The 26,931-nt window shown below is 41.2% G+C and overlaps 3 protein-coding genes and 2 non-coding genes across 15 annotated transcripts in view; all 5 read right to left on the reverse strand.

Moving 5' to 3' along the window:
- TRIM66 (tripartite motif containing 66) overlaps nt 1–9,327 on the reverse strand; it is a 51,392-nt gene extending 42,065 nt beyond the window's left edge. For 2 of the 4 annotated variants that reach the window (XM_071558922.1, XM_071558919.1), the window contains exon 1: nt 7,698–8,045. In XM_071558922.1, the coding sequence (XP_071415023.1) occupies nt 7,698–7,917 (220 nt within the window). In that variant the 5' untranslated portion in view covers nt 7,918–8,045. The other 2 variants (XM_071558920.1, XM_071558921.1) reach the window with 2 other exon arrangements.
- A 4,259-nt stretch (nt 9,328–13,586) lies between these two features.
- Nucleotides 13,587–17,015, reverse strand: RPL27A (ribosomal protein L27a). The gene is made up of 5 exons (XM_071558933.1): nt 16,690–17,015; nt 16,354–16,417; nt 15,826–15,901; nt 14,862–15,036; nt 13,587–13,766 (listed from the first exon to the last, which is right to left on the reverse strand). Exons 1-5 carry the CDS (start codon nt 16,690–16,692, stop codon nt 13,638–13,640), a joined length of 447 nt encoding a protein of 148 aa, XP_071415034.1. The 5' UTR covers nt 16,693–17,015; the 3' UTR covers nt 13,587–13,637.
- LOC139673773 (small nucleolar RNA SNORA3/SNORA45 family) lies at nt 14,396–14,527 on the reverse strand. Its single transcript, XR_011698199.1, has one exon. It is a non-coding gene; the product is annotated as a small nucleolar RNA SNORA3/SNORA45 family (small nucleolar RNA).
- LOC139673772 (small nucleolar RNA SNORA3/SNORA45 family) lies at nt 15,348–15,481 on the reverse strand. Its single transcript, XR_011698198.1, has one exon. It is a non-coding gene; the product is annotated as a small nucleolar RNA SNORA3/SNORA45 family (small nucleolar RNA).
- A 2,437-nt stretch (nt 17,016–19,452) lies between the features above and the next one.
- Nucleotides 19,453–26,931, reverse strand: part of DENND2B (DENN domain containing 2B) — a 167,372-nt gene continuing 159,893 nt past the window's right edge. For all 8 annotated transcript variants that reach the window (XM_071558926.1, XM_071558928.1, XM_071558927.1 and 5 more), the window contains 6 exons: nt 24,394–24,571; nt 23,292–23,333; nt 22,181–22,292; nt 21,003–21,242; nt 20,643–20,729; nt 19,453–20,223 (listed from right to left, as the gene is read on the reverse strand). In XM_071558926.1, coding sequence (XP_071415027.1) covers nt 20,189–20,223; nt 20,643–20,729; nt 21,003–21,242; nt 22,181–22,292; nt 23,292–23,333; nt 24,394–24,571 — 694 coding nt within the window. In that variant the 3' untranslated portion in view covers nt 19,453–20,188. The remainder of the gene's footprint in view (nt 20,224–20,642; nt 20,730–21,002; nt 21,243–22,180; nt 22,293–23,291; nt 23,334–24,393; nt 24,572–26,931) is intronic.

Here is a 26,931-nt window from a genome sequence, read left to right on the forward strand (position 1 = left end):
AAAAAACATTTATGGGAACAGCTGCTACTGGGAGACAGAAACATAGAACTTTGCCATAGCAAGGACAACTTCTGTCTACATACCACATAAGATAAAGAAGTTAACACTGAAGTTACTATTTCATTAGATTCCAACACTATTCAGTTAGTGTGGAATGTTAAATCAAATTATACCAAATGAAGGATACTTAATAGAATGCTTGTGGCCTTAGGCATGTGCATGTGAACTTTAAATTCTGCTAATTTGTTACAAGCCAGTGAAGTATAGAATACAGTGTAATTAGAATGCATTAATTTGATAATGAGAAAAACTGTCTTTTTAATGTTTTTAAATTAAAAAAATTAAAGAAAAAGTCAATTATTTTCACCCTTAGAAAACATAAACCTTGCATGGATTTCAGTTCTGCACAAAAGCCTCCCTTTATATATGGAGAAATGCAGTGGTATTCAGAACTGTGAAACAGCCAAGATTTTGAAGGCAGATAACATTACTGCTGATTATGATTATATTATTGCGATTACTGCCCCTATGATTAAGGGATATCTGAAACTGATATCCTGAATGCCATGGCACTTTTTCCCCCACCAGGTTTTAGATCCAAGATATGCTACTGAAATCAGTTTTGTTCCAGAGATACACATGGAGCAAGTTGCACAAACACAGGTCAGAACCCTGTATTAGACACACTACCACAGACCATGAAATAGAGCTTTAAATGGGTAAATCTCATAATATATCTTAAATATCAAAGCAACTGTAAATTATAATGATTTAAACTCTAAAACTCCCCTAAGATGAACATAAGACATGTACAGTCCTCAGCTTAATTGGAGGGGGGAGGGGGGGGAAAGAGCATAACAGTTACCAGGAAAAATAATGGGGACACGATAGCAATATGGTATTGGAAGTCATCTCCTACTCATAGGAGGGCTAATCAAAAGCACCTTATCACCTGTCCTAATACTGAATTCCATATCTAAGACTCCATTAAAAGCACAGGAGACAGATTTCTGTCTTGCTAAAGGAGAGATTGTCTGAATGTGGTGGCTTTGGAGATGCTTGATCAGCTAATTGGGCTTATTTGATACCTTTTCCAATTAATAAAAACCCGTGCTGTCTGGAAGTGCCCAATCTTTTTCAATATAAACTCCCCAAAGAATCTAATGTTAGGTTGGCATAATAAATACACTGCAGAATGGTTTGTGAAGCAATTAACCTGAAATTAAGCAAACCTCACATTTACAAACTGCCACAAGCAGCAGCTACGCCAACAATACAAGGCAAGTGCACTGTGCTGTGCCTGTGCTCAGAGTGCAAACCACCAATAAAGTGCAATTTCCCAGAAAACCCTTACCTGTGCTCTGGATAAACAGTCAGAGAGTTAGCCAAAAAGTCACTTTTGTTGGGGAACAGGTGTTAGTAAGAAATGCACACACAGTGCACTCCCTGGAATCAGACTGTCCTGTAAAGAAGACACCTTTCACGGAATATTTGGAGCTGCACCCCCTTCTTTGGCCGGGAATGCTGACAAATCAGCAAGGAAGATGTACTGGGCCACTACAAGGTACAGTGTTTTTCTCCTCTTGCCTTCTTTTTTCTCCATGCCTCTCAGCATCATTCAGGCCTCTGATATCTTGCCTTGGTTGTATATTTCATGAATAAAAACCCCATAGCCAAAAGGTATACCAGTATTCTACTTGCTTTCTTGTCTGGGTCTTCTCTTAGTCCTCAGAAAAACCTGGAGCAGGTGTGCAGATGGAAAGAGAAGAAATTTCCCAGATCCAGGTAGCAGCAGGTCTTACAATGCCATTCACTTCTACAGTACTTTTTGCAGCTCGTTCCCTAAATATTTCTCTTGCCTTCCTACCTTACCACTGCCTTCAAACAACACTGTTAATCTCTTACAAGAACCTGTACTTTGCAGGCAGCTCATTTAAATATATCATTATTACAGCACTGTGGGTGAAGGGAAGAGTAGTCAGAAGCCCTAGAGACTCACTGTTTGTACGTATGAGAATGATGCAATTTCTGGATCTAAACAGCAATTCAACATGGAATTAGAAGATTCAAACAGTTTACATATTAAGAGATCAGGAGGCAAATTCAGCTATGGTGCAATTGTGATGCCTAAAAAGAGCCCATTATGGATATCAAAACCTCTGGAAGCAGCAAAAAGCTGAGAGACCTGTTGACACATTCTATTTTTGCATGGAAATTAAATTGGTAGGAAGGAGGTAGGAACATTTACATAAGTTATCTTTTAGAAGTTCATTTCCTCCTGCTGTTTAGCACTGGAAATCATTATTTATTTACGACATCATGTTTCACTGCTATAGAGATGACCATGAATTCAGATAGTCTAACAAGAATCCTAATGTTAGATTTAAGCCCTGTTTCATTGTGATACACAGAAAAAAAGCCTATTTCAGAATTATATGTGGGGAAAAAAACCCCATATATAAGCTATTCTCAGTGTATTTGAGCTACCAGCTAGTACTGAACCATTGCTGTATTGAACAGACTCCCACAAAGTTTTATCACATGTGAGATGTGGAGGAAAGTCTTATACCTACAATCCTTCCAGGGCTCTGCTACTTCCATAACTACCATCCACGGTAGGCTAGTGCATCTGAACACCACCACAAAAGACACCAGCACTAAAAGTGACATGTACAGACAATACCTCTGTCTATAGCTATGTTTATGTACACACATCTCTGAGCCCTGAAAAGCTTCAGCAGCAGATATTTACTTTGGGCTTAAGTCCTTTTTCATAAGCCACATGTTTATTTCCATTCTCACACTCCCATCAGCAACAGTAAATTGACAGAGGGTTGGGGGGAAATGGAAGTTCAAAGGCAGTGAATCCAATAGTCAGATGCAGTTACCCAGCCTGAACACTGCAACTCCACACCTGGGATATCCAAAATCAGCTTTGAGGAAAACAAGCTTCTGCCATGTAGTGTTCAAGCCCTACTTCCCCCCAGTTCAGATTTCTCACACCCCACAGCACTTCCATTTCCATTAATGAAAGTTGCCTCACTGTGTTGGACTCAGAGAATAGTAAGCAGATATCAAGGTAGTAACCCTCAGACAATGCTCCTTTGTAGAAGTAAAGAAATAACTAGAATTTTTGACTGCCCTTAAGTATTTACTCCACCTTTTTTTGCAGCAATCTGATTTGCAAGTGACAGAGCTACGGATAATTTGCAGCAATCAGCTCTGAAAGTGCAAACTGTAACCTCTCCACCATGTATGGACACTGAGCACAAAGATCTTTTGAACATGAAAAGCCACAGCTCACAGTTTTGTTTCAAGGTCTTCCAGTCTGGTCAGGTTTAAAAATAAAGAACTCTCAAGCTGGCTGGCTCAGAGATAAATGAATGCAGATAATCAACTTAATATTATAATGAGAATTGATTAGCATAAAGAAACAAATAGTGGAGCTACCATACACACCACATTTATATTTGCTGTCCACATGTTGCACCTATTCATCTGCTCTTTTTCCTCCAACAATCATCAGAATAATTATTCTCAGAGAGCATTAACTACAGTTCAAGCTGCAGGCATAATTTACACTTCCTTGGAGACCCAATTATAGGTTATAGGAAACAGCTCTGAAGACAACCTCCCACTCTACAGTTTCATACTTATATAACTAAACCCCTCATTGTTTCACTTGCCTTTTTGATCCGACAGCTGAACACAGGGCAAAGAGATGACAAAATACATTTTAAGGTGACTAAATATATACATTATGAAGAGTTTCTGTCTTTAGAATAACATTTCTAGTTCCCTTTTTAGGTGTAAAACATGTATTTGGTGTTAAGTGACTCTAATTAAAGCAAAAGGGTATTCTCCTCCAGAGTTAACAGATGCATTGCATCAGTTGCCTTACATGAGTGCATCAAAACAAGGTTACTGGGGTCCTGGGGGCACCACACCTGTACCAACACCAAGGCAGCCAAACTGTCTCACTGTAAGCCTAATTATGGTTTAAAGAACACTGTTGATGTTGGTTTTAAATTTTTTTTTAGATACAGATTTAGTGCAACTTAAGACACTCTGTGTTGACAGCTAGAGTCTCTTTAAACCAGTACACCAAACTTCTTATGCCAAAATTTCATAATTAAAATTAGCCCAGAGCCAAGAGTCCTAGAGCTCAATCCTTTTCTTGAAATAAACCCCTGGCCACATTAAATGTAAGAATGACCAACGCCTGGCTGACTTTTGGATGTGCCTCACTAACAAGCATTCACAATTAGGGATGCAGGGTTATAAATAGCACTACACAAGCTGAAGAAAGCTTTATTTTCAGGAGGAAATAATAAAACGCAGCAAGTGGGCATCTGTCAACAGCTGAAGAACATTTGTTCTCTTTAAAGGTCTGTTCTTCTCTTAGTTTTATCCAATCAGTTTGCAACTCCCTAATACATAGCCTTGTTAAATTTCTTGGCATTAAGCTCAAATAACACAAACATGAACAGTTTTTTATTTATGCAGAGAATGTGGATAGAAATTATGCAGTCATTTTCCATGATTTTTGTTATCCAACCTAGAAAAGTACAAAAGGGCAAAGAACATTTTTAAAATAGAAATGCATAAAAAACCACACAAGTTCAAATCAAAAACATGATACAACTAAATCTAACACTTCACAAAGCAATTTACAACGCTGGGCAACAACTACTAATCACAATTTACTAACATAAAGTGTCTCAATTCAGCCAGAAAATGTAAATAATACCAGGCATTGATATCACTTAGCAGAAATCTCAAGGTGTTCCAGTACATCCCTTCTAAACTGCCTTGTTCTCAGTGGTCTAAACTGTGATTGAGCAGTTATCACCTGTGATTTTTTTTTCCTTAAGAAAAAATCCCAACCAACCAAACCTTTAGCTGAGACAGCCTTACAAAAACATGAGCTTCTCACAACAATGCACCTCAACTTGTCCTCATCTGGCTACTTTCAAAATTAATGTCGGTGAGATTTAAAACATTAAAACAATTTAAATCATTTAACAACTTAGAGAGGGAAAAAATTGTAGAAATAGGGTAATTCATTTTGGCATCTACCTCCAATTTAGAAAGAAGGGGTAAGCACAGGAACCTGGGTGAACCTGGTTTTGAAAGTATTTAGAACTCGGAGAAAGCAGCCAAGGCAGCATGCAAGAACCAACATTGTACCGTGAGTGGCAATTCAAACAAGCAGGAGCCTGGGAAAATCCTCATCTGAGAAACACCCATGCCAGGAGATGTGGAAATTTTCTCTTTCTTACCCAAGATGTCTACTCTCAAAAATTATTCCTTCCTATCCACTAAACAGACTGGAAGGACACAATGTGAAGATTTGTAGAGGAGAAGAAAGTAGATTCTCCATTACATGAGGAAAAAGAATTTAAACAGGAAAGAAACACTGACCTGCGGCAGAAAAAAGAAAGACTGAGAAACTTAAAATTCCCTTCATACAAGAAGCACACATGGGAGCAAAACTCACAGTAATAACTTTTTTCTTTTTTTTTTCTTTTTCCACTCAAATTACTTCCAAACTCTCAGTTCTCACAGCTGTACACATTCTGATGTGGCTGCAGCTTTTCCATAGGAGCTCTGGCTGTCTCAGAGCTTTCTTTTGTGAGTCACGTTAAACACATAAGGGTATAAAAGCAAGTTTCAACAGGAACACTCATCAAATATCAGGACCACTGAGCTCCAGCTTATCAGCAATTTCAATAACACAGCAATAAACTAGAAAAGAGTTTTATGTTAGCAGAGCAATTTACTTATGTTTGTTATAAAGCATACAGAAACCTGCAAATTCAAGTACACTTCTTGTAACAAATATCAGATTAACTTCACTTGGAAATAAGTTGACTTTTTTCTTTCTTAAAGAATTTATAGTCAGTAAGGAACACATTTTTTTTACAGGCAATATTTTATGTTTACATAGCTAAAACAGTGTAGCACTTGAATTTACAGTTTATTATTAGCACCCATATAGGATCATACTTACAGATAACACTGAAAACTGAGTTGACATTGTACTGCCCATAACTCAGCAATCAGTGCAGATAAGACAAGCAACATTTTACATCATGCCAGCACAAAAGATCACAAATTTATCCTGGCTGACTTATGGTGGCAGCAGTTCCAGTCATTGACTTAATTAAGAGACACAGATGTTTCGGTTTTGCTGCTTTCCTTGCTCATATATTAACTAAGTCTCTACACCTGGTGTCTCAATTTACTGGGTCATCACTGTTCTTTATTTCTTTTCTCTGATCCTACTCTTTCCCACAGAAATTCCCTACCTCCAAGAGAATGACAAAGTAAACTGAGAAACTTCAAGAATAGTGACATAAACTAGTATTTATTTTATTTCACTATAGACAAACAATTCCTGCTCCACTTGGATTCCTGATCCAGCTTGAAGAAATATCCAGTATTTTACCAACTCAGGAGAACCGTTAGCTGCACTTCATCCAAGATCACCAAGTGATTTCTACAATTCACTTTTCCAAGTGGCAAACAGAAACTAAGAGAGAGGAATGGCTTAAATGTCAAATAAGGATATATAAAAAGTAATGGAGTGCTTGTCTCAACAGCATTTTATTATAGAGTAGGTCCCTGAAACTTTAAGCCAACTATGACTGAGCAGTAAAATTTTTAAGGAGACATTACTTGCAATGATTGATTGCTTCACTCTCTTCTTCTCCTACCTTCATATTTTTTTCTATCTGTACCCTAAACATGAAGAGCCTTTCTTCTTCACCATTAAGTCATTCCCTTTTTCTTTAGCTTTTGTGTTTTGCTAACCTTTTAACAGTGGATCTCTTCAACTGTTTCCTTTTGTTCTTAAACCTGAACTAGTCTAGATTATGGTATCTCATCAATTCTAATTACCATCACCTCAGGGAACGTATCTCCTCTTCCTACATGTTTCTAAAATCTGCTATGGAGAGATAACAAATGATGCCTCTTACTCAACCAAAGTTCAAAGCCTGTGAAAATACAAGTAACCTATATGCCTTTGCTCTTTTTATAAATTAGTCATGAGTCCAGAATTCTCTCTCACAGCAAGTAAGACTCATTCAGTTAAAATTACTGTATTCTGTCATCTGAGTTTTATTCCAAAAAAGTTACATATTTTCTGTTAACATCACTACCAAAAACTGTAAAAATAACTTTAGGATTTCCAAAGGCACAGCCACAAAATGCTTCTCCTTCTCACTAGTTTACTCAGCTTGTTAGGGTGAGTTACAGCCACAAGTGTGCAGGTAAATTACATCTACAGTGAGATAAAAAGAAGAGTTTTAGTGCACCAGAATGCATATATTCTAATAACAATTATTATGACCTCTAATAGAAACAAAGAACCAGACGTTTTTGAGTTCTTTTTGGGGAGAGGGAAATCTATGTCACCACAATTGGTAACACAGAAATGTCCAACATGTCAAAAGGATTGCAAAAACATGTAGCTTGGAAGCTACCTTGTAGCACTTATTCATTTATTAAGCTAAGAAAACCAAATATAGTGTCACACATTTGATAACTGAAACCTAGCTCATTTGGAAAAATTTTAAATGTTGCCTGTGTAGTGCTGTAGAAGAACAGACTGCAAAAACGTACTTCTCAGTCCATCTCTTTTTATAATACTGTAACACAAAGAGCACAAGCCAGAGATTCCTAAATATTACCTTCATACAGAACTTCATACTCAGTGGGTATACAGCTGTATCCTTGAATCAAATCTGGAAGACAGGCCTTACAGAAGGAATGAAGGCAAGGTAGCATTCTGGGGTCTCTCTTCCTCATGTCCCATTTGCACACCAAACAATTCCTCAACAGATCCAGGGTCTCCATTTCTGTTGTCTGAAGCCTGACACTGAAAACACAAAGAGTCAGAAAATGGCTCATCACAAGCCCTTCACTTCGCAAAACACTTGATCACTCAAGCACAAACAAGAAGGCAACAGCAGGATGAACGATCAAATAAACAACATTTATTTAGCCCCTGTGAAAAAAAGAAGTTCCTTGCAGCTGAAAATCACATACCTGCTTTATAGAAAAGAATATCTTTGCAGATTGTTGTGCAGGAAAATGTGGTTTAAGGGTTACAAACCATGATCCCACTATCTCTCTAGTATTTGCAACTTCTGTAAAAACTGAACTAATCTGTTCTATTGATCTACTTACAAAGCTGCTACCAGGCTGAATTGTCACACGCTGCACGTTTCCTGCTAGAAACACTGAAACTGTGCAATAAAGATGACGGTATTCTCTGACTATTTTTAAATGTCACCTAAATATTTTAGAATTTTCAGCTAAAGCAAATAATATAACCATAGCTGATCATATGTCCATCATTTCAGTAATGCAAGTTAGAAAGCTGCCTTGAAAAATGTACAGCATCTTCTGTCAACCTTCTTTATAGAAATCATACTTCACAGTAATCAAATTTTGACTATCAAGATGACCACAGATCAGTTTATGAACAAAACCTGAGCTCCCAGAAGCAGGACAGTGTTCCTCCTGCCAACTGAAGCTCCCCAAGGTCAATTGAGAGTTTTGTACTTCATGGTTCATCCTCTATTCTGAGATTGTGAGAGATGTTGATCAGACACAACCTGCAAATGGCAACTTGTGCAAGTTGCATGAGAGAAGAAAAAGCAAATAAAGTTTTGTTTCCTCTGGAGTCACCCTTCTATCTGATCCAGCTTCCTGGGACCAATAACCCTGGCATGGTGGCCCTGCTATCAGGGCTCTGAAGCTCTGAACCTATGACCCCCAGATTTCCCCAGTCCAGAAGAGTAGCAGCTCTAATCTTAGAGCTATCTGTTCTCTTGAGGGATTCTGTCTTATGGTAGATTCCAGTGGAAATGGTTAGGAAGCAGCTCTGTTTTGTTTTGGATTTTTTTCTACAATGCAAAAAATTTATGAAGGTCTCAGAAATTCACAACCAGAAATTTTTTAAGTGTTGCATCCTGAAGCCATTGCTATTTAGAATACTTAAAAAAAAAATGGACCCTATGTTAAATTCTGCATCCTATTTCATACCCAAGATCCATTCTAGGCAGATATCCACTAACCTGACTGACAAATTACTTAGACAAATTCAAACCTACCACTAAAACTTAATATTCTAATTGCAAAACCAGAGGTTCCTTTAGAAATGAGCTGTGGATATTGTACCTGTGATTTAACTAACATGATATCAGTGCCTATTACACAAACTTACTTTTTACAGTGAATCTTCATCAATCATCTTTCAAAGGCAAATGTCAGTAGAGAAGCACAGCCTCTCAGTTCACTCCATCTCTGTTGTTTCTTGCAAGTGCTGTTGCTAAGAAGACAAACTAGCACCTACAAAAACATGTCATTTCTGCAGTAGGAAGTTGAGGTGTTAATCTACCACATTGTTTAGACAGAAAAACCACAGACCAAGACCAAAGCATCCCTGCACAGAGAATCAGTGCAAACAAAGCCTGGCACTGGAAAAGGCTGTTATTACCATTAAGGCCAAAACTGTGGCTGAAGGAGCAGAAGCAGGTTACAGTACATTTTATTTTATGCTTTTGCATAATGTACAAAACTTTTTACAAGGTCTTTTTTGCAGAAAAGGGAAGAATGAGAGTGATAAAAAGTGTTTAAAATTTCATGCTGAGACAGGTATGCAAATTAGTAGCCTGGCAGCTGGAGGAAGAGAAGGCTGAGGTTCTTAATATCGTCTTTCCTAGGTCCTTAATAGTAAGACTAATTGTTCTCTGAGTACCTGGCTCCCTAAGCCACAAGACAGGGATGGAGCACAGACTGAAGCTCCCATAAGCCAAGGGAAAATGGTCAGCAACCTGCTATACCACTCAGACACAAAAGTCTACAGGGCCAGATGGAAACCACCCAAGCATACTGAGGGAGCTGGTGGAAGTGCTCACTGAGCCACTTTCAGTCATTTATCAGCAGTCCTGGCTAACCTAGGGAGGTCCCAGGTCTCTGGAGGTCAGCAATCGTGACGCTCAGCTACAAGAAGGGCCTTGGGAAAGAGGATCCAGGGAACTGCGAGCTTGTCAGCCTGACCTTGGTGCTGGGGAAGGTCAGAGAGCAGATCATCTTAAGTACTATCATGTGGCACTTGTGCACTATCAAGGTGATCAGACCCATTCAGCATGGGTTTATGAAAGGCTGGTCCTGCTTGACCAACTTGATCTCCTTCTATGACAAGATGGCACAGTTAGTGGATGAGGGAAAGGCTGTGCCTGTTGTCTACTTAAACTTTAGTAAACTCTTTGATACCATTTCCCTCAGCATTGTCCCGAGGAAAACAGCTGCAAATAACTTGGATGGGTATACTCTTGGCTGAGTTAAAAACTGTCTGGATGACAAGGCTCAGAGGGGGGTGATGGAGTTACATCCAGCTGGGGCTGGGCACCAGAGGTGATCCCCTGGGATCACTATTGGGGCCAGTCCTGTTTCATTTCTTTGTCAATAATTTGGACAGGGGAACCAAGGGTCCCATCAGTTTGCAGTTGATGCCCTAGCTAGGTGGGAGTGTTGGATCTGCTGGAGGCCAGGAAGGCCCCACAGAGGTACCTGGACAGGCTGGATCGATGGGCTGAGGCCAAGTGTATGAGTTACACAAGGCCAAGTGACATGCCCTGCACTTGGGTCACAACAACTCCAGGCAGTGCTACAAGGTGGGGGCAGAGTGGCTGGAAAGTTGCTCGGTGGAAAACCATCTGGGGCTGTTGTTTGACAGTGGCAGAACGTGAGCCACCGTGTGCCCAGGTGGCCAAGAAGCCCAGTGGCATCCTGACTTGGATGCTTGGAAATTGAGTGCCCACGCAGGGCTAGGGAAATTACTCTCCTTTTACTTGGCACTAGTGAGGCCACACCTCAAATCCCGTGTTCAGTTCTGAGTCTCTCACTACAAGAAAGACATTGAGGGGCTGGAGTGAGTCCAGCGAAGGGCAATGGAGCTGAGGAAGGGTCTGGAACACAAGTCCTGTGAGGAATGGCTGAGGCAGCTGAGGTTGTGTGAGGGAGAGCATGCACCCAACAGCAGTGACCAACAACCTCCTCCAGCATATCACCTCCTCCATCACCTCCTTCCCCAGCACAGTGCTCCAGCAGCTGCCCCTGCTTGGCAGATCAACAGCTCAACCCCTAGCCCCAAGTCTGATTTATTCCTCTGGCCAGTTATGGCAGGAGTAGGCACAAGGCACAGCTGCCAAGGAAGAAGTCCTGTTCCAGCTTCACCTTAGGTGTCAGGGACAAGGCTCAGCTGTGTAAAACCTCACCCCCACACTAAATCCCAGCCAGTCTGCAGTGGGGCAGAGACCAGAGCTGCTGGGGCTGGCATGCCTCTCACAAAGAACATTTTGCATGACAAAATATGGAAGACTTGCCCAAGATAAAATATTAAGACATTAGATACCAAAGAACTGAAAAGTGGTGTCTACTACAGACATTAGAAAGCTGGTGTCACCTGCCCATTGTCACAAGTGCAGGGGGCATACCAGTTCCAAGAGCCTTTCCCTGTCTTTGTGAGGACTGGAATGTTTTTGCTTTGGCAGTGGATTAACAGCATCATATATTAGGAAACAGCGGATCCAGCAGTTAGTGAGAGAGAGTTCACATAGTCTTACCTTAGTATTTTAGAAACTGTTCATTTAAACTGCAGTTCTTCACAACTAGCAGTACCACTGGCAAAGGTAAATCAGATTATAAATGCAATGCATGTCAACTTTACCCTAAGTCCTCTAAAATTAATTATAGACAAACAGTAAGTTAGGAGTTGATTATTAGGACCATATCATACATACTAGAATGTGATTTGCATCTATTAACAGTAATTCAACTTCAGTAATTACCACAAAATAAGTGATGGGTATTTGTATGCTTTTGGTCTGATACTTAAAAGCCAGCTCAATTCCACTAAGCAATTGACTTTTAAGTTAGATCCTGCTTTGGCATGCAGAGTCAAGCCTTGCAGACGCTTGAAGCACTAACTTGATGTTACAACCAAACAAGGATTATTTTAAGTAGTCATTTTGAACCAAATGCATCAGATATTCGTAACAGTGCCGTTCTAAAGCTGTACCATTGCTTTGTTAAAAGTAAAGAAATTTGAGGCTAGCTGGCACCATCTCTGTCCCACGTGGCAACTTCAGGAATTGTGTTCCCAGTTTGAGAAGGGTATCAATTGCAAAAGTTCATGAACAGTTACTGCATTAGTTCAGTCATTAAGCAAGATTCAGGGCATTATTGCTGTTACTAATGCATAAAAGCACGTAACTTGGAATTGCCACGTCAGTCCAGTGGCCATGACAAGTAGCTTTAAAACATTTTTAGCTTTATGCACTCTGCCCAGCCAGCCCACCACCATGACAAAAGGACACCTTGCTGCTGATACAGTTGCTATGAATTAGTGAAATTCAGTTTGCACATACAGAACAATTTCATCCTGTGGTACGAAAGGTCAACCTAATCTCAAAGAAATCTGATGCGTTCACAGGCTGTGGTCTAAGAGACTATCAGTGAAGGGGGAACACACACTACAGCTGACTATGAGCCTCCTGTTCTAATGAACATGGGATGCAAACTCCTCAGCTGGTACTCAACTACACCAGTGGTTTCCAAAAAGCCCATGGACTAAAATGGCCTGTTTTATACATAAACCAGGACCATAAGCCAGACAACTGCCATTTAGCAGCAGTTGAAGCATCGGAGGTGCTAATGCAAGAGTTGTTAAGCCTTTCAATAAGACTGCCATGAAAAAGCAAGTAATTTAATCACATTAATTCAAAATACATCTTCTTTCTACACATGACAGAGAAAATAAGCCATTACTTTCCATTGAAGGAAGAGCTGCTGTTGGCTGCAGACACCACTGACACCTGTGAAAAAGATGGTCACCAAGCAAACCTCCACAGCATCTGCAGAAACCTGAATCCAGTGCTTCTCACGACCCAAGTCTGGCAATAACCAAGCTGAAGTTTTCAATTGTTTCAAACCTATTCAGCTCTTCCCAGGAAATTTTCCTTCATTCACTCCTGTAACTCACCTCGGTGGAAACAGGACTAGAATTGTTTCACTATCTCCAAAAGAAGTCTACTGATGAAAAAGTTCAGACAGCAATTTCCCATGCCAAGTTTCTTTCACACAGCAATTTCTGTGTGAATACTGCCCATCTTGCACTGTTCTACTCCATTTCTCTGTCCATTCTCTTCCCGTTTCATTCCCACAGTCCACAGTCCCCACAGACTTCACCTATGTGTCACTTTAGCGTACAAAAATCCCCACCAATAGCACATCAAGTCCCCTTTCCACAGACAGCTGTAGAGAGTATCACTAAGGAGCAGCACAAATACAGAACCCATCTATTTTGCTACCCTGTGAAGACAAAAAGCTGAGGTATTTGTACATGGCATGTACTGGACACTGTAGTCAGGCAATTTCAAAACAGAGTGAGAAACAGTCAAACCACTGATCAAAAACTGGCAGAAATAACTAAGCAGATAAATCCCCAGCGTAAACAGCACTGGGACAAGTCAGAATAAGAAAACATAAAACAAACTTCTGTAAATCAGTACATTTTATGCCTTGTTTTTATTCAAAAAATTTGAATAAAACAAAAACTTTTATGCCACAAGTACACAGGCACCACCAACTTCTTTGATCTTCTCCTCTGCTCTTCTACTGAAGAACTTTGCTTTCACAATTACAGGCTGCTTGGGCAGCTTCCCTTTGCCCAGGACTTTGTAGTAGCCCTAGAAAGATTTAAAAAAGAAGTTCAGTGTTTGTAATCAGCTTGCAGGCCTCTACATTCAGACCTATTTTTCAGCACACACCAGTTAAAACCAAACATGTGATTGCCATGATGTCATCCAGACAATTCGGTATCTACAGAAAAATGCCTTGCATGACCCAGTGGAGTTGCATTTGTTCTGAGAAAGTGGAAACTATAAACTGAAATCTTCCTGTGATTTAAAAGCTCTATGATGTTTCCCTAAGTACTTCATAAACACTCTAAAGTAAAGTCACCAAACTTTCCACATTTTTCCAGGAAGAGCAGTTGGCTGCACTTCCGAGACTAGACTTCTGGTCGGTGCTCTTTACTTGTCGGACACCTTGGTACTTCTGAGGAGAGTAGAGAGCTCTCCTGCATGTCTTAAATGCACAACTGAGGCTATTTCAACCTTTCACAGCCGTAGCTGCTCCCTAACACTAGAATCCTCTCCTGTCATTCCTGTCCCTTACATTAACAAGACAATCATGGCATGAAGTCCGTTAATACAACAGCTGTTCAAGTCAATTGCTGGTTAGAAGTGGTGGCCTAACTGGCCAACACAGGTAATCTTAATCTGGGAGGAGGGCATCCCCACCTGGCAGAGCAGTTCAGTGTTCCTGATTCGGTGGCTGGCTGAGATACAGGACATCACACCCAGTGAATAAGGATCAGACGTTTATGTCCGAGAACTATAGCACACCAAGACAATCAAACATGTGGAGATGTGACTCTAGTCTCGATATTGGAGAAGTGACATTATATGAAACCAGTTCTGCCAGGTTTTTGTACATGCTTTCAATAATTTTTTAAACAAGCAATCCTCCATGATCTACCACAAGGAGGAAACTCCACGTCCACATTCGCACAGGACCATGACAAAAAGTTCTTTAAGGAAAAAATGTAAGAATGTAAGTGCCTCTGGAACTACTTATACACCAAGATCCATCCCGAGAAGCTCACAAATATTTAAACACTGGACCTTATTTGCAGTTCACCATTCCACCACTTGGAAAGGCAAAGCTCAGTCACAGGAAGAAAAAAGAAACCACAGGGCTGAACCCGAGTAGGAACTCACCGAGCGCACAACATCAATGACCGGGGCCAGACCAGCCTCATTTTTGGCATAATTGAGCCTTGTCTGCTCACTGACGAGCGTCCACAGTTTATCCAAGTTGACAGTAGGACAGAACTTTTGATTTCTCTTCAAGTGATAGTGTCTCATGCCTACTTTTCCGAAGTACCCAGGGTGGCTGGGAAAGAAACATATTCCACGTTAGATCACACTTAAAATTCATCCTGAACAAGCAGAACTACAAAATTAACACTGAAACAAGTGGCTTACTTGATCAAAGCAATCCAAATACCAAATTATACTTTTTTCATATTAGTAAGTGTATTTAGGTGTAATAATTATTAGTATCCAAACCAATGAAAAATTACTTCAAGTGTTTCATCTTTCCTTAACTCACAACTTAATCCCCCTCAATGGAGTCTGTATTTCCAGGGCAATCCCACCCCCATGAACCCTGGGAGGGCTACACTGCCTGCGGAGTTTGGGTGCTCCTGTCACTAACCCGGTGACTGACTGAGTCAGGAATGGCTACAGCCAGTGAATAAAGATTAGTGGTTACTGTCCGAGAACTCCAGCACACCAGGACAACAGCCAGTGCCCAGATGTGACTCTATAGTCTCGACTACAAGGACAACACCCCCCACCTTACAGGACGAAGCTTGGATTTAACCAACATTTTTGAGTTTCTTGTGTGTGCACTGTTAAGCAACAATCACTGCTGCAACAACCAGATTTGGTCGAGTTTACCAAATACAGCACTGAACTCTTATGCCTTGTTTAAGAGAAAAGGCCTTTGATTTTAAGGTAAATGGGGACAGAAATTGACTGTAGCTATCATGCCACACTTCATGTTAAGAGGAAAAAGCACGTAGGATTGAGAATATTTTGTTTATGCACACCTAAAAGTTAGTCATGTTCAATTCAGGAACATATATGCTGCTAGTGTTTATTTAAAACGTTAGCTTACTATTTATCAAAGTTAATCCTGTGATGGTGCATACCACCAGCATTACCACGTCCTCCTGGATGCTTCCTGTGTTTGCCTAAAAAGGAAAAGTCCAATTTGTTACACTAAAGTGGTACATACAATACATGAGCTTAAAGGTACATTCAACGTCAACTTAAAGTAATTAAATTAATTATTCTATCTTGTTGTGTGACAAGGTAGGAACAAAGATTTACAAGACACACAGCACTGCACTGTAAGGCTTCCATGTCACACGACCAGTACTGATCGCCTGAGCTTTACTTAAGTTACAAATTTAGGACGTCTAAAAGAACGTGCCAGACTTCTGATCGGCCCATCGCTGCGGCACCGAACCCCGCAGGCCGCCGTCTTCAGAACCGCTCCCTCCTTCCCATAGCGCGGCGGGACCCGCACCCACAGGCGCCTTCCTCTGTGATTCCCGAGGCACAGCAGCAGGGCCCGAGCGCCGGAGAGCCCTCGGCCCACAGGCCGCTCCCGCCGCGGCGCCTCAGCCGCCTCCCCACTCACCCACGCGGCCGTGCCCGTGGCTGACGTGCCCTCTCAGCTTCCGGGTCTTCCTTAGTCTGGAAGGCTGCAGGAGATAGAAAGCGTGAGCGAGGCGGGCAACAAGAGGCAGCAAAACCACTCGCACTCCCCCCGGGGCCGCAGGCTCACGGTGGCCAAGCGGGCGGGCGCCATGGCGGACCGGCCTCCCCGCACCGCTCTGCCCCGCCGCGGGCTCCGACACGCAGCCCCCTCACCACTTTTCGCTACTCCCCAGACGCGCTCCTCCGCGGGAGCGACGGCCGCGGGGTGCCCATCCCATCCCGCCCCGGCCCAACGCGGCCCAGCAGCAGCTCCCACCATCTTCTCGGCGTGCGCGACGGAGAGAAAGGGCGGTGCTCTCGCGAGAGCGGGAAAACACTCGGGGGGCGGGCGGCCGAACTCTCGCGAGGCTTCGGTGAGGCTGCCGCACCCGGGATCGAGCCCGGAGGCAGCGCCCGCTCCGCCTCCTGCCAGGGGCTGCCGAGAAGGCAGGATTTTGAGCAGAATGTCGGAGCATTTGCGGGATTTTGAGCAGAATGTCGGAGCATTTGCAAGCTTGGTCACTTTATTAGGCACCAATAACAACGGGAAAATAAACACTGTGCGCTTAAATACAATTATTTGCCAGACAGAGCACCGGTGCCTGGGGAGCGCAGCTGGTTCTTAGCTCAGTTGGTCAGAGCACGGTTCGTGTTCAGTCTCTGTATGGGCCGTTCACTGAAGAGTTGCACTCGATGATCATTTTGGATGCCTTCCAACTCTCTAATATTCTATGATTAATCTTAGATTTTTGAGGGGTTTTTAAATGGGTGTCATACCGTTAAGATTTTAGACAAATCTTTACCAATTTTAAACACAGGTCTTGGATTTCTTTTCCTTGAGAATTCCCTTCTCAGTTAAATGGTGTACTTATAATGCTCCTCAATCAGGAAGACCATTAGTTTTAACAACTAATTTGGAAGAGTACACTTTCTAGAAGAAATCCCTTTAATTTAGAGGAGATACACCCCTTATTTTTCCTTCATTTGACCCTTTCAGAGATCTGTGGATAGCACAAGGATTATTTCATACAGCCATGGTCTGAGGATCAAGATCTACACATCTTTTGAAATGTGATCTCATCTTGTCCAGTACTATCCTCTGATTCACATTACAAAAGCAGGAACAACTCATTGATGGATAACACTATGTTTATGATGCCGAAAGGGTTTTTGTTCTGATTTTCACATTTTGTAGATTTTAGGAACACGGTAGTTGTAGATTTTTAGAGGGTTAATATTTCTAACAGTTTAATGCCTTTCTATCACTACCCCTGTCCCAGAACAGGGAGCTCAAATTCCTTTAGTTAATTAATCTTGTTTAGACTCCTTTCCAAGGTAAAGAGCTGAAGGATATCAGAAGGCCTACAGAATGAAACATAAACAGGTCAGAGTGACCCAAAAGCCAGAATTGGATGAACTCCAAGAGACCTTTGTGTGCCTGAGGAAGAAGAGCTGATGAAGACAGAGGGTCCTGACGACCCCAGACCCAATTCCAGGGGGTTGGACCAGGGGTGGGACTGGGGCTGGACTGAGAAATGTGTAAAGCAATGATTGGAGGGATCTTATTATAAAAGCCATGGAAACAAGAACTGAGACACATGCATGTCATCCTGTATTCCAGTGGGCTGTAGGCCCTGTGTTATTAAAGGACCTTTACTTTTTATCTTACCCTACACTAACGTGGCTCGAAGTCCTGTTTTTGGGGGGAAGGGTCATTCACGGCATCATTTAAAAGCTTCCTCCTCTCATTTTTAAGGTGCAGAATAAGGAAACAGCTTTGGTGTGGGAAAGGGGTTTTACAGCATCACATTCTTGTACACCGGTGTTCCATGGCTTTGTCTTGCTCTTGTAGCAACTCTGCAGCATGTCCTGATGATGTTTTACCCATCACTTCCTTAAGAAGAATATGTATTTCCTCATACATTTACTAGGAGCTGTTGTTCATAAAAAGGCCAGAGGCCACCTGTACAAGTGGCATTATTCCTTCCACTCCACAGAATTACATCTAGGAGTCATTCTGGAACTTAGGGCATATTATAGAGTAGAACTAATGGAAATTATGAGCTGTGATGACATTTCCATTGAATCAAAAGCACCTGCTATTTTACAGACATTTCATGTACACTTAAGCAGCTTTCACAAACACAGGAGTGTGAGGGAGGTAATTAAAAAAGGAAATGACTTCACCTTTTTAGTGAATAATATCCCTCGGTTTTGTTCTATGAGGCTGATAGCAAACCAGAACCACTGACAGGTTAGGAACTGCGCAAGCCTCAAAGCCAGTCTAACTACAGAAATGATGCTGTAAATGAAAAAAACCACAGTATGGCTTGTTTGCTTTAAAGGTAAGTTTAGCTAATTTTCATTATCTCTCAGACTTGCAAAACATATTCAAGCATTTCCAATTTTCTTCCTCAGACTACAGGAAAACTTACAGAACCTCTACAGGCGTTCTGTTACCAGGTCAAGAATGAATGTGGTAGTTAAGCAGCATTCACAGCTGTCTGGGAGCCACAGCAAGCTAAACCCATCCTGTCCTGTCTTCACTGACATGGAAACACAACCTAAACACACTGCAATTAATGCAAAAGAAAAGCAGTCTCTCATGAAATGTAGGTGATCAGGTCATTAGAAATTCAAGCAAAGGCTGTCTGCTATAAACTGCTCATGTTCTATTCTGATCATCTAACCAAGGTAGCACAAAACCAACCTGAAAATACCATAGTTCAGGAGTATCTATGACACAATGACAAAAGAATTTGCTGCTAACCCACAAAAAAAGTGTATTAAGAGATGATTCTGCTAGGATACAATTAACAAAACAGGGATATCAAATGTCTTGCCTTATCCCCAGCAAAAAAACATTGAAGAATACCCAAACTATACATCATGAAATAGCAAACCTACCAAAAGACAGGTTCGTAATAACCAGTTCATATTTTAATTACAAATTCATTTAAAAATCACAAGAAAGGTACTGGATTTGTACCTGCTCAAAATCAGAAACTGCAGAAGTCTGCAATGAATATAAACAAACAGGTGTATTTACAGAGTTTATTAGAAACCATACATACATTAGGAAAGGATGTACTGTACCTACTTGCTGCAGCTTGCATGTCAAAGAGCTGAGACCTCCTCAGGTTTAGCAGTCTTAGTGCAGAATGGATTACAAGGAGTTTACTGACCAGAATTCAAACCAAGTGGAAGTTTTGCACTGTGAACCAAGTACCTTATTATCAAGTTGCTTTGTTATTTTTTTCTTTTAAAATTAATTTGAAGGAAAAAACCCAACCAATCAAACAGCTGTGCTGCATGAAAGCAGCTCCCGTTCGTACAACCTCTCCCACGTACCCAAGCTCATTCACCCCACAGTTTTCAGGCATCAGCATCGTTCTCACAAACATCCCCTGAAGTCAGTGGTTCTGCTGAGACAGTCAGCTGCACATAATCAGCTATTCATTTTTGCATCAAGCATAACTCAATTCATACTAAAGAGACAAAAAAAGCACCTGTTATTCTCAGGAATATACAAATATTTACCACAGTTTTCTTGCTCATTACAAAATCAGTTACAAAAAGCTTACAGCACATTATGTACAAATTCTAATCCAAATACATAAAGGAGCCATAACGTGGTACACTGTCAACAGCATCAGCCGTCGTTAGAGCTGTGGGCAGCTCACTCCTCTGTCCTCCTGCTCCGAACTCTGGAACGCCGCGGGTGTCTCACGCAGTGTCATAAATAGTCTTTGGCTTGGTGTTTCAGCAGGAAGGAATTAGTTCTTCTTGTGAAGGAACTTCATTTTGTTTCCTAAAGAAAGTACACTGTCAGTGTCTCACAGATACAGAAAAGCCAGGGGTAATCACAAGTGACTTAGCGAATGGGTCTAACTTGTAATTGCTGTAAAGGTAACTTTTAATCAACACCAACAGGACAGCCAACTAACAAGAGTGCTGAGGGGTCAGGCACCTTCCTATTCTACTCCTCCATTATGGTTTGGTTTCCCCACCCTCAAACGAAAGTGTTAACAAGGACCATAATTAAACTCGTGTTTGTCACCTTTAACTATGTTTTCGTTGTTTTACAATTTCCTATCACATTGAAACTGCCTGACAATCTGATTTCACCTCAGGTAAGGCTTTTTGAAATTTAAAAAAAAAAAAAACAAACTCAAACAAACCACCGGCATGAAAATTCATTTCATAAATACTTCTAAATATTTTCCTCACCAAGGCCTCGCAGGAACTTGTTTACTCCACTTTGTTCCGTGTCCGGAAGCTCTTCCAAATACTGCTCAACCCTCTGCTCGAAGAGACCTGTGGAGGAGAGGGGACAAGGATGCCGCGGGGTGAGCTGTGCCCATCGAACGCGCATCCCCGGAGCGGTCCCGGCTGGGGGCCCGGGGCGGTCCCTGCCGGGAGCCTCTGCCTCCCGCAGCCTCGGCTAAATCGACCTTCCGGCTGCCAGGCATTATTGTGGGAATGCATTTCCGTGTCACAGAGCGAGCGCAGGGGCGTAGGCACTGTCGCTCACTGTGCGACACGGGCAGAACGGGTAATCCGCACCGCAGGGGAGAAACACACCCTTACCTTTTGCCCTGCATTTCCTCAGCTCTCTGTCCTGGATGAAGCCAGTAAACATTTGGGACTCCATGAAAACTTCCAAGAAGCGGCGGATACTCTTGGAGGCCACAGATTTACGGAAAGCCTCCCTTTGGAAGGCACGCTCCCCTTTTTCATTCTGGGTTAGGAACAGGGAATAATGGCCAACTGTCTCCACAAAGAATCGGATAAAAACCTCAGACACTAATCCATTCAGGGTGTTACATTCTGCAAAATAAGGCGGCAATAAGACACCAAAATCAGCTGCTACCAGAGCTGTCAGCATCATCCCCACAGGGCCAGGTACTGCATCTCTTGGTTTAGTGATGCTGTGCTAACAACTGGCAGGAGTTGTACCAGGGGCTCCCTGCAGACCTGGTGCACATCAGGGAGGGTAACAGCTTAATAACCACAAGTAATTGGTGTTCCATAACCAACAGTCAATGGGAATTAAAAATACTCAGGAAACAACAAAGAAAATTAAATATTTTAGGGTGTTTCATCAAAACTAGACCTCATGTTAACTCTTAAGCAAGTTCTCTTAGAAACTCCTGAATGATGCAGCATCAAAATATTTTTCCCTGAGGATAATAAGCCTATACCAAGAATGATCAAAAAGGGTATGTTGTAAAATTCAGGTTTTCATAATTTCTGAGATGTTAAAATATTATTTCTACTCATCTGTACTACATACATAATACAGATGAGTTTAAACCACAGGCATTTAAATTCAGCCTAGAGTGTTTTTATCATTGCTGTAGAGAAATATGAACAATCAGAGGCAACTGAAGCTGTCTTGCAGTGAAGCTATTTTCTGGTGGTACCTGTTTCTCTCCCCTGAAAATACCAAGCACCAAGAACAACTCCAAAAAACACATCCGTAAGCCTGTAGAGTTACCTGGATTGAATTAGGGCATAGTTAACTGCAAGCCTCTGTTTCAGCAAAGGTTCAGAGGAACCCATGGGAGCCCATGTCATTTACAAAGAAATTAAAATAGGTTGCTGATGAAGTATTACTAGGGATTGATGCTATCAGTCTCATTCCCCGTGTGCTCACTATCTTTGATATCACAAAAGGTATTCGAGGACTCAAGTCCCATCTTTCTTTTCTCCTGGATGGAAAGTCATGTTTGTTTATACGGGTCCCTGTTTCCAAATGAACTTACCGTCATCTGAGTCACTGTCTGAATCCTGATTTATCAGGTCACTCTTTCTCTCTAGAGCCTGCTCCAGAGCAGCTTGCAATTTTCTAGGTAACAGTGTGTCTTCATCATCCATCTAATAGAGGAAAGAAGAAAATCTTTAGTTCACATTAATCTATGCAGAAACTACAGTAAATGCTTCCAGAAGGTTTAAAATTCGGATGAAAAAGATTTGTATCTGCTACTGTCATGCCTACATAAATAAAATAATAAAAAGCTATGCGCAACTAACAAATACTTCTAAAGAAAATTTCTTGCTACTCTTAAAGGGATTAAAGTCAGAAATGGTAATCCAAAGAGCAGGTAAATATAGAGAAACTTAGAATCAACTCATTACCTGACAAATAGTCCAAACAGTTGTGTTTAAATATACATCATGTGAAGCCTTGCTATGTGTACACACAGCTGCTCTAGTTTAGGCAGCTTCTTTGGTTCTTGACAGTTGTTTTTAACTATATCGTAGTATATCTTATTTTCTGGGTTTTCCCCCTGTTGCTCTCTTTATCTTGTTTAATGCTTGTTCAGCAAAAGCAAGTAGACACAAGAATCTTAGCTGTGGAGCCACTATTCACCAGCCACATTGTTCGGGGAATCATACAAGGAAGTTTACTCATCTAAACTGCAGATTGTTGGTTTTGAAATTATTCAGTGCCACATGACTAGCAGAAGATGCTAATCCTTCATCTCCCTATTTACAAGGCTCCTGCTTTTCCCATAACAATAATTTATTCTTTAGTTTTCCTATCTCGCTTAGAAACTTTTCTTTGCAATTTTTGTCCTTTTCACCTCCAGCAGTGTGAGTTTTCTTGCTAAGGTGATGTTGTTATCTTTGGATATTTTCTTTCTGCTGTTAATACAGGTCTTGATTCCTTCTGACAGTCTTAGCCTCAGTCCCTTTTGCATACCTGAGGAGTACTTATTTGCAGTTGAAACAGAAAATGAACACTTTTTTTCTAATCACTTTCCCTCTGTACACACAATTCCTGCCAAATATCTCTGATCAAAGAAACCTAATCATACTATAGGAATAAACAGCTTCCTAGACTATATGGCAACATTTGGAGCTGTACTTTACCTGTCTGATGAATCGATCAGATCCCAGGTTAACCATCAAAGCCTAAATGAAAAGAAAACACTGTATTAAATATATCTGAAGAGACAGAAAACAGTCATTGCCTTTTAACAGCACAAGACCATCTGAACAGGGTCAAGCCTCAACATGAATAAATTCCTAATGTGAAACAAGAGGTTGTGTGCTTTATAAAACAAGAAGATGAAGGTTTTCTTTAGAGCTAAAAGTCTAATGTAGCATTGTTAAGTACAACAGATCTCATAATAGGTTAATACATAGGAAAAAAGCTAAAAGGGTTATGCAGGTCTTTTTTTTAAATCTAAGGAAGTTATTGATAATAATTTTTAATAATTTTTGTTAACATGCAGTTCAAAAGTATTTCAGAGGAGTTTAAAGAAAACTGTCATTGGAGGCAGCAGATCTTCTGAAGGGCAAGGGTGCAAAATATTCAAGATAATGAAGCAGGAAAGCTGAGGGATGGAGCTGGGAAGATGTGGGACACCAGCGTTCAGAAAGTGGGAGGAAAATGGAGCAGAGATTTACATAGTCCAGAGGAAAACAGAATCTTGGAAGTGAGCACAAGGAAAAAGAATTCTTAGAAAGTCACAAGAAACTAAGAGAGGAAAGTGTGCTCTTGAGTGTTTTTGTGGTATTTTACTGGAAGAGCTGATGAAGAGCAACTCTCATTTAATCTCCAGTATAGTATTAAAAAAGTCCTACAAGTTTAAAAAAAAATTCTGAAAGGTTTTGTTTTCTATGTGGCCTATGGCTTCATGCACAACTTCCATTAGTGTCAAGAGGTGCCATAGCAGATGGCTTCCTCTTCTTGTTCCAGACACAATCAGCATATTTACACCCTACTTACTTGTTAACCAGGTAAACATTCACTTTTCTCTGTCAAGGTGCCAGGTATGGAAAGAGGGACAGAACAGAGAGAAGAGTAAACCCACTACTGCAGTTTTACCAAGACATCGGAATTAGGCAGAGAAGAAACAACGAGACAGATTAAAAATTAAACATGTGAGGATTTGTGTGCGAATGGCAGGCCTTATCCAGGCTAAGGTCAGCTTTACTCCAGGTAAACAATTCTGATGCCAGCTCCTACCTCCTCTACAGGCAAGTCTTTGAGTTTGGGCAGAGAGCTGGAGAGTAGTCCCACCAGGAAGGGAGTAGGGCAGCACACAATGTCGATCATGGATGAGGGCAGAACAGGAATGAAGGTGTGTTGCCATGAGAAGGGGTAGAGCAGGGCCACCACAGCGTGTGAGCAGCTTGAGAGGGTGCTGGAGAGAGAAGAACAACCAGGTTAGCAGATGTTCTTTATAGCTGAGAACACCTACCACCTGCTGATAAAACAACTCAGTGTGTTGAAATACAAGTGCCCAAGGGACTGTCCTTCTGCTGCTTCTCACTTCAGAGAACCTCAGTCCCCTTCCAGTCCCTACCACTGCACTGCGAAGTGTGGTAGTTCCTCCCATGCTCACCTCTGGGATACTTCAAACTAAAGGTAAAAAAACAGAATCCATTTGTTTCATTATAGCAGTCAGAAGACACTTTGCTCTCAAAGAGAAGTTTCAATGTTCCCAGAAACACTCAATAGCAGCAACTTTGAATGATGCTTAAAATCCAAAAGCAACTTCCAGATCTTGGCTGTTATGATGAAGTCAGTGGTAAAAGTGCATAATAGTGATGTTCTTATGTTGAGTGTTATTGCACAGACAAGGTAAAATGAAAAATAAAATTGAAAAAAAAACCTAAAGAAAAACTTTACTAAATCAGATGTAAAAAAACCCCAACAATCAATAGTTATTTCAAAGGAAATCTGACAAAAGCAACACATTTCTCAAAGTTTGTGTATCTTTGTGACAACAGTGTATTTTTATTATAATACATTTTAATGGACTTATTAATGAACTTCAGTGATATAAGTATTGACCCTGCTCAGCAGAGTACTCTAAAATACATACTGGTATACCCTCACCATTAAGGCTTGGTATTATCGTGGAAAATGTCTTGCACATGCTGTCTTTCCATTTACTGAATCTGATTCTCTTTTACAGTCACATGGTTTCCAAATGTTATAAATAAAGGAACATCATTATCAAGTTAGTTCTAGTGTTAGGGGAATAAAGACAGGCTGTCCCTATCAGAGCTTTGATTTTGGACTGAGTTACAATGTCTGCTTCTCATAGTATGAGATGACATAAATTTGGATTTTTACCCAGCGTAGCATGACTGAACTAATTTTCTCACACTGCAAACTTCTGCTGTGCTTAATGTAGCCACAAAGAACTATAAATAATAACTTCAGAGCTGTTACTGCTTGAGAACACTGGGGAGAGGTGCAGATTTCTTCCACTGCAAGACTTTGTGGAGACTTTAGGTGGCATCAGACCTCCACCAGAATAACCTTCATGAGCATTTTTAGTTGTGGATTATTCCAAGGCCAGAAGAAAGGTTTCACCTGTTTTTTTCCTGTCTGTGATTAACCTTTGAAGTTTGCTGAATGGGAAAAGTGCTAATTAAAGGACAAAGAGAGAATAGGTTGGGGAAGAGCAAATGGTTGTCTTTTACTGCAAATAATCTGTTGGCATGTTTTTAAATGACATTTCCTTTCAGATCTAACAATCACAACATGATTTTATAACATATGTTGCCTGCCACAGGGTTCTTGTACAATGATGTATCTCTCTAGTTTTGGGAGTTTTTTTATATAAATAGCAGGCAGCAGTGCTGCCATTTCCTCATACATCGGTCTCAAGTGTCTACCGTGGCGAGCACAGCAGCATGTTTCAGAAGAGCTGTAGAGCATGGTACAGACTCCCAGAACTTTCTCAAGATCACTTTCATGGCTCTCTGGCATTTTCGGCTACTAAAAATTCAGTCATCTTAGCTGCACAACATAAAAATCAGCCATGTTAAGCTAAAAGCAGGAAGACAAACATTCTTCTGATGCTCAGTTAGTATTTTTTTCCTTTCTTTAAAATGCCCTTTTGTAGCTTGTTGTTTTACATGCAGTGCTGTGACGTAAATCAGCCTCTGCATCCTCTTGTGCATGCTATTCCCACGCTAGGGGAGGCTTCGGGCTTGGGCCCAGGACACTTCCAGAGCTTTCCCGGGAGCTGGCTGGAGCAAGGCAACAGCGGAATGCAGCAAGCGGCCATGGTGGGGGGTGTCCTGCTTTAACACCCTGCTCTGCCCTACCAGCATCCCCCAACAATCACACTGCCCTGGTTAGCACCTCACCCTTTGCATTTTAAGACTCTGCATGCACTTTTTCAAATTCACCCTCAGAAAATCTTTCCCTGTGAGACATCTCAGCCCCATGAAACACTCCTTCTTGAACTTTCAGTCCCCAGAACCTCCTGCTGCCCTCCCTTCTGGACACTGCTCCCACAGAGGGCAGCAGGATTCCCACATGCTGTTTCCAAACTCCTGCTTGTACCAAGTCCCTGAGTCTCTTCAATAGCTGGAAAGATTCATACTTAGAAAAGATACACACCTTTCACTTCAGTGTGAGGTTTTTGCATTCTATAAGGTAAAATTCATAGATGATGGATGTAAGGGAACCCTCAGTTTAAATCTCTAAAATACAGTTCATATTCTTCTAAAGAATGTTCATGAGAAGCATGTTTAGTAAACT

This window comes from Pithys albifrons, chromosome 6, assembly GCF_047495875.1.
Source record: "Pithys albifrons albifrons isolate INPA30051 chromosome 6, PitAlb_v1, whole genome shotgun sequence".
Classification (NCBI taxonomy): domain Eukaryota; kingdom Metazoa; phylum Chordata; class Aves; order Passeriformes; family Thamnophilidae; genus Pithys; species Pithys albifrons.